The sequence below is a fragment of the Coregonus lavaretus genome (assembly GCF_964263955.1).
Source record: "Coregonus lavaretus genome assembly, chromosome: 28".
NCBI lineage: Eukaryota > Metazoa > Chordata > Actinopteri > Salmoniformes > Salmonidae > Coregonus > Coregonus lavaretus.
The window spans coordinates 9,713,621-9,721,258 of record NC_140015.1 but is presented as its reverse complement, the minus strand read 5'-3'; the positions used below and the strand labels follow the sequence as shown (position 1 = coordinate 9,721,258).

Genomic DNA, 7,638 nt, shown 5'->3' with positions numbered 1-7,638 from the left:
TAGTGTCCCATGACTTTATAGTATGTCACCAAAATTATTATTATGGAGTGAGCAGACATATTACATTGTTTGCTGCAGTCTAGACATAATTATTGTACGTTTATAGGGTTAGGCCTTTTATAGGGTACAAAGGGCTTTAATAGCCTATGATAAGAGCTTCGCTTAAAATACATGTTTTGTGTGTGCAATTAAAGGTAGAATTAGCGAGATGATGTTGCAACAAACAGCACCGTATATATTGAGATGAACCGTATATATTGAGATGAACCGTATATATTGAGATGAACTGTATATATTGAGATGAATGCGATGCAAGACTTTGCTCTCATACAGTAACACAGAGTATCTGCGCATGTGCACGGGTGAACTTCACGCTGCTACAACGTGGTAGCTATGGGACCAAAACAGCTGAGAAGTTTAGCCTTGCGCTTCAACCCTCTTAGTTGTTGTGGAAAATGACCCACTATGTATTTGCTTCATGCATGCACCATCATCTTGCTGAGTCTCCAATATTTAGTCAAACATTTTTCAAGTTTATATTATTTTGCAAGTGAAAGTGTATTTTTGTCATATAGCCTAATTAAATGTCAGTGTTAAACATTGAAATCAAAAGGAAAGGCAAACAGAGTTTAGATGAAGAGGTCATGCTTGGGAAACTGTGTATTAAGTGGATGTGATGAATTAGAAAATGCCAAGACATGAAAAGTAAGTTTCAACACTTCGGAACACGTTTATTCTTAATCTCTTTGAGAAAGGTTGACAGCAGGCATCAGAGAGATGGTGTTCTGAGGTGTGAAGTTTCTGGTTCAAGATGTTTCTCACAGGGACTTAACCACTGCCGCGGCGGAGGAGCTGGTGGAGCTGACCACCTTGCCGTCCACCACTTCCTCCACAATAGTCACCACCTTGCGTGTTTTTGTGGTTGTGGATGAGGATGAGGATGAGGATGACATGCTGAAGGGCAAAAAAACAATGTTGTTAGGTTCCATCATTCTGAGGACAGTTTTTGACTGTATGTCTATGCCATTTGAAACACATGAGGCATGAGACTCAAAGCTCACCTGCTAGCCTCTCCGTCCAGCAGCCTCCTGTACTCGGCGATCTCCATCTCCAGCCTGGTCTTGATGTCCAGCAGCATCTTGTATTCCTGGCCTTGGCGTTCCAGGTCAGCCCTGAGATGTACCAACTGTTCCTCCAAGCTGGTCACCTGCATCTGATAACCTGACAGCTGCATTGAGTAACGGTTCTGTGTCTCTGCAAGGGTATTTTCCATGGATGATTTCTATTGGGGAGAAATTAAGAGCAAAACAAAACATCAGGAAGAAGTTGAGCAAGAAATGTAAACAAAATAATTTCTGAACAGTCTTACCATGCTCATTTGTGATTGCAGTTCGATTTCAAGACTCTGCAGCGTACGTTTGACTTCTGAGATTTCAGATCTGGACGTTTGGATAACTTCTGTGCTAATTGCGACCTCCTTGTTCAGCGCCTCGGTCTGTGGAAAACACCATCCAAAATAATGTTTTTATATGAACTATTTAATTGATGGGACATTTTAGATACTGTGGACCTACAATATGCAATCATTTTTATAATGGGAAACACTTGTAGTCACCACCTTGCAATTTCTTACCTTGGACAAGAACCAGCCCTCCAGATCTCTGTTGTTCTTGGCAGCGACAGCCTCATAGTGTTCACGAATCTCAGCCATGACCTTGCTGAGGTCTTCCTGTGGTGCAGCATCAACCTCCACATGGACCTGGCCGCTCATCTGGGCACGCATGGACAACAGCTCCTAAAGGAATCATGGATAGTCTGGGTCAACCTCAGTCATGCATTACTCATTATGCATGGCATTGCCGATTTTCTTCACCAATCAACTGATGACTAATAGTCATGGGCGGCGCACAATTGGTCCAGCGACGTCCAAGGTAGGGGAGGGTTTGGCCGGCAGGGATGTGGGTTTGTTTCCCACAGGGGACCAGTATATAAAAATATATTTAAAAAACAAAAAAACATTTATGCATTCACTAACTGTATAAGAGTGTCTGCTAAATGACTAAAATGTAAAATCTAAACGTAAATGAAGATGAGCACTTCCTTTTGTATGACTAAATCTATAGTCACTCAGACTTACCTCCTCGTGGTTCTTCTTAAGGAAGATCAACTCCTCTCTCAGCCCCTCAATCTGCATCTCCAGGTCAGATCTAGCTAAGGTCAGCTCGTCCAGCACCCTCCTCAGACCACTGATGTCGGCCTCGACAGATTGCCTCATGGACAGCTCGTTCTCATACCTAAGCAAAATCAAAACAGCTTTGTTTGGAGAATACCACATCTGTTTACTGCACTAAAGATATACTGTATCTATTGAAGACAGTATGGATTGATGCATCTTTATTGTGATCATTCATGATGTCACTCACTTGACCCTGAAGTCATCTGCTGCCAGCTTGGCATTGTCAATGCTGAGGTAGATTCCACCGTTGATGCGTGTGGCATCCTGGATCTGAAAGAGAAAATTACGTTTTGGAGTGAAACAGTTTTATCTGGAGTGAATGGATGAATGGAGCTATAAACTTGATCTGATTTTGAGGCAGTTTTGGGTGTGTTAGTATGTCTGACAATGGACCAGAGATCAATGACCCTGGGGATACGTACACTGCATTCACAGTGCACAATGGAATGAAAGAAAATAAAGCTACATTTAAGAACATCAATGCAGTAATGGCATGAACTAGATTTATGATATTGTCCTAGACATTATCGGGTTACTGGTGAAGGCTTACTAAGTAGTGGTGTTTATCTTGTGCCTGGGAGTAATTGGCACTCCCCTTCCTCTTCCACAATAGTAAGGTAACCGCTATCAGTGGCCATAAAACCCAGCCTTTATAAACAAGTAAAAGTAGTCATAATGGTGTGCTGTAGTTGTAAATGAGTTGACGGACATACCTTGCCTTGGAGTTCGGTGATGGAGAGATGGAAGGCACTGTAGTCACGAGCAGTGGGGGAGGTCTTGGCCTCCAGGAACATGCGGATCTTGTGCTCCAGATCAGCATTGGCCTTCTCCAGGGAGCGGACCTTGTCCAGGTAGGTGGCCAGACGGTCGTTCAGGTTCTGCATGGTGGCCTTCTCGTTGGCAGACACGTGCAGGTCCAGGCCATCAGACAGGTTGAAGCCACCTCCACCACCACCCATGCCAAAACCACCGCCAGCAGAGAAGGATCTGGAGGCACTGGAACTGGAGATGCGCACACCAGAGCCACCTGCACCCCCATACACACTGCCAGCCCTCATGCCACTGATGCGGCTGCCACCTCCCATGCTGCCACCTCCAGACATGGAGAGGCGAGAGGAGCCCATAGATGCTCCCCTCATGGATCCACCAGAGGACATGAAGCTGCTGCTGGAGAAGGACATGTTGATTGAGTCTGCTGTCTTACTGCTCTGGCTGGAGAGGAGTTAGTGAAGAGTGGAGGAGAAGGGCTGGTTGTTTTATACAACTTCACGGGAGGGGGGTAGAGGTAGGAGGGAAAAGATCATGAAAGGCGTGGGAGGAAACACCTCCCCTAAGTCTTCTATTTAAGTCATAAAAAGCAAACATGCAAACACTCAATCTGTCAATTGCTTGTGGGTGTGGCAAAGGGCAGCGAGTACCGAGATTCTTATGAAAATCTCATTATTTATTTCTGCTCGCCAGCGAGTATCAGTCTGAGAGCATATGCTTAATGTACTGTCAGGATTAAAACACACTAAACCATTGAAAGTTAATCTTTAACCCCTTTATAACTTTATAATTGTACTTAAAAAAAAAAAAACATTTTAGAACATAGAATAAATAGTGTAGTGGAGATTGCTCCTTGGTTAAAGAGTAACTTTCCCCCCTGATTACACACTGCATACGTCTTACCTTGGGTCCTAGATGTGTCAGTAGGACAATAAGGGCGACAAGTGTGTGTGAACTAGCTAAAGATAGCTCATTGAGTCAAGGCCATCTCCATGCAAACCCTTAACAACTATTTCAAACTCAGCCTTTCATGAAGGAATGTGGTGCCCTGGATTCTCAAAATGTTCTGGCAGCAACTTTTTCTGCATTGTGCACACCTGGATTACAAAGTAAACCAGTTATTTGGTCAACAACACACAACACTCATTGCCTGCAGAATCACACTTAAGCCCTGTATAATCTTGAATCAACAATGATAGCACAAGTGCATGGATTTCAATGAATGAGTAGGCTAAGGTGGTGTTTTTCCCTGATAAACGGATTAATCAAAAGCTTATCTAGTCTAAGATAGCATGAGTTGTTACGCTCACTTAATAATCAATCTATAAGGTATTAAGAATTGGCATGAAATGAAGCCACACTATTGGTTCTTATTAATGCCATTTATTAGTTTTGATAATCCATTTGTTGTTTGTAACCTGTGTCTGTTTGAATAGGAAAACATACCACAGCTCAAGCCTTGACTTAGGCCTGGTGCAAATAAGGTCTTCCCTCAAAAGTACTTTTCACCATCTTTAAAATACTACCATTGCATTTATGGTTATAAGCTAATGATATTGCAGTGCTAACAGCCTCAAGTGACACCTGAAACCATTAGCGAGGGAGGATCAAAGCCAAAACTAGATGTGAGGCATTAGACAAAGCCCTTACACCTAAAAATGTAAGACAAGATGATACTTGCCTGGTATTTTGTGTTAAGGCCTGCTCTCATCATTAGCTGCTGAACCTCTGCTTAAGGGGATGACATGCATCTTTTAAAAATAAATCATTAATCAATTAATGTAATTAATAATTAGGCTACCTATGCATGATTTGAGAAAAAGCCTGACTCCCGGTAGCATGTGATTGCTTTTGATTCAGGCATGTAAATATCTTATTTACCAGTACATGCCATCCTATATCTATCTTGCCCTCTTGAATGGTTTCCATTATGCCCTGCTTTTGAGAAAGCTACAGTAATACTTTAGGAAACCATTAAATCGGTATCATTGATTAAAAAAAATACAAAATGATGTTTGTCACCGCAAGATAATTATTCTTCACTCTTTGATCATAGGTATTGTATAGCATTTTCATAACACTTGTATAATTATTTGTACACTGATTGTACCCATTTCCCATTCACGGTTTCATGTGATTAGTTTCTTTGTGGACCGCTGCAGGTTTCTGCTTGTACAGAAACCTGTCTAACCTGTGGCCACGCATGACTGGTCCCCATCCCCATACAGGCCTCTTAAGTTAACATCCACAGTAGAGGTTGTTTAAACAAACCCTCTCTAAATGTTATGTGTAAATAAAGTCTCTTTTACGATTCGTCCAGCATGATCCCTCTCAGCCAAATAATTGTCACTTTGTCCTACTGAAACAATATTTTCTCTGTCTTCTCTCCCTAAGGTTTATCTATTGCTGAATCTTGTGGCTTTACCATGGCTAACATTTAGTGAGTCTGATGGTAAGTGACTGTAGAACAGTGCAAACATCAAACTCACATTTTCCCTACTAACTGCAATTTGCCTATAAGCTCTGTACTCCGTCATATCATAAATGCATTCAGTTTGTTACATTATTCACAACCAGGTATTTACTTAGTCCTTCATTGTTTTGGTTGTGTATTGTATTGTCTATGTGTTGTATGTGTCACAGCAATGCATCTCTCCTGGCACCTGGCTGGGTTTCCGCATGTTTGAATGCACTTAGGTTTTCGGTATTATTGATTAATCGGTATCATTGATTTAAAAAAAATAAGTATTATGTTTGTCACCGCAATATAATTATTCTTCAGTATCTTTGATCATAGGGATTGTATAGAATTTCCATAACACTTGTATAATTATATGTACACTGATTGTACCCATTTCCCATTCACGGTTTCATGTGATTAGTTTCTTTGTGGACCGTTGCAGGTTTCTGCTTGTACAGAAACCTGTCTAACCTGTGGCCACGCATGACTGGTCCCCATCCCCATACAGGCCTCTTAAGTTATCATCCACAGTAGAGGTTGTTTAAACAAACCCTCTCTAAATGTTATGTGTAAATAAAGTCTCTTTTACGATTCGTCCAGCATGATCCCTCTCAGCCAAATAATTGTCACTTTGTCCTACTGAAACAATCTTTTCTCTGTATTCTCTCTCTAAGGTTTATCTATCGCTGAATCTTGTGGCTTTACCATGGCTAACATTTAGTGAGTCTGATGGTAAGTGACTGTAGAGCAGTGCAAACATCAAACTCACATTTTCCCTACTAACTGCAATTGGCCTATAAGCTCTGTACTCCGTCATATCATAAATGCATTCAGTATGTGACATTATTCACAACCAGGTATTTACTTAGTCCTTCATTGTTTTGGTTGTGTATTGTATTGTCTATGTGTTGTATGTGTCACAGCAATGCATCCTGGCACCTGGCTGGGTTTCCGCATGTTTGAATGCACTTAGTGTTTCAGGCCAAGTGAGAAAACAATTGGGACTGAGAGAAAGGTGAATGAGAGTGAAGGTTATTGTGTTTTATGCCCTTATAGTGACACACCTCAAAAACCAGATCCAGCAGGCTCACCATTAACCTGTTAGGTATGTTGACTTTCACTCAGTCTCACCGCATTCATAATGTATAGATTCCATAATACTTGCTTTAATTGTTCCCATCCCTATAGCTTATTTAAAGGATTAAGAGAGCTTTAAAATGGATGTAGGCTATACCTTACCTATAAGTACAGCCACTGCATGTCATGGATGTATGTGAGGAGATGAAAGGATCAAACAAAAGGCATCTTTTTCAATTTCAATTCAATTACTGGCAATAAAGAGTGCAATATGGGATGTTTTAGAGGTTTTCATGTGTTGCTGTCAGTGGTGTAAAGTAACTAAGTAAAAATACTTTGAAGTACTACTTAAGTAGTTTTTTGGGGTATATGTACTGTACTATTTATATTTTTGACAACTCCACTACATTCCTAAAGAAAATATGTACTTTTTACTCCCATACACTTTCCCTGACACACAAAAGTACTTGTTAAATGTTTAATTCTCAGGCAGGACAGCAATGGTCCAATTCATTCACCTATCAAATATAACGTGTTGTCATCCCTACTGCCTCTGATCTGGCGCACTCACTAAACACAAATACTGCCTTTGTAAATGATGTCTTACTGTTGGACTGAGCCCCTGGCTGTCCGTAGATTTAAAAAACAAGTTCATCGTACCGTCTGGTTTGCTTAATACAGGCGTCTGCAACCTTTATGACTGGAAGAGGCATTTTTTTGCTGAATTGATTGTTAAGGTGTTTTTGACTTGCTGTAAGATTGGAAAAAGTCAACAACGGTGCACACTGCAATGTGTGGTATATAGCACTTGAAAATCATAATGCAAAAAGTAAGATACAACTAAATGTAACAGTAGTTGTTCCCAGAAATCACTTCTGCAGTCACTCTCAGTCACTCTGTTTCCTAGTAACACAAATCTGCCTTTATAACCTTTAAATCTTGGGGGTTAAACATTGACATGCCACACCTGTGTGTCAATTCCCAGCCCTCAGAGAATGGAAAAATCTATCTGTTGAAATGACTAACCAATCTTGAGTCTTGGTTCTTACTTTTACGTATCTCAAAATTAAAACAGTATATATGAACAGTGCAAGGC

General features: G+C 40.9%; 1 protein-coding gene across 1 annotated transcript; it reads right to left on the bottom strand.

Annotated features, from left to right (window-relative positions):
* Nucleotides 1–706: 706 nt before the first annotated feature.
* LOC311103930 (keratin, type I cytoskeletal 50 kDa-like) lies at nt 707–3,551 on the bottom strand. The gene is made up of 7 exons (XM_084145548.1): nt 2,950–3,551; nt 2,424–2,506; nt 2,138–2,294; nt 1,634–1,795; nt 1,370–1,495; nt 1,062–1,282; nt 707–954 (listed from the first exon to the last, which is right to left on the bottom strand). The coding sequence occupies exons 1-7, from the start codon at nt 3,415–3,417 to the stop codon at nt 819–821; spliced, it is 1,353 nt and encodes a 450-aa protein (XP_084001674.1). The 5' UTR covers nt 3,418–3,551; the 3' UTR covers nt 707–818.
* Nucleotides 3,552–7,638: the final 4,087 nt, after the last annotated feature.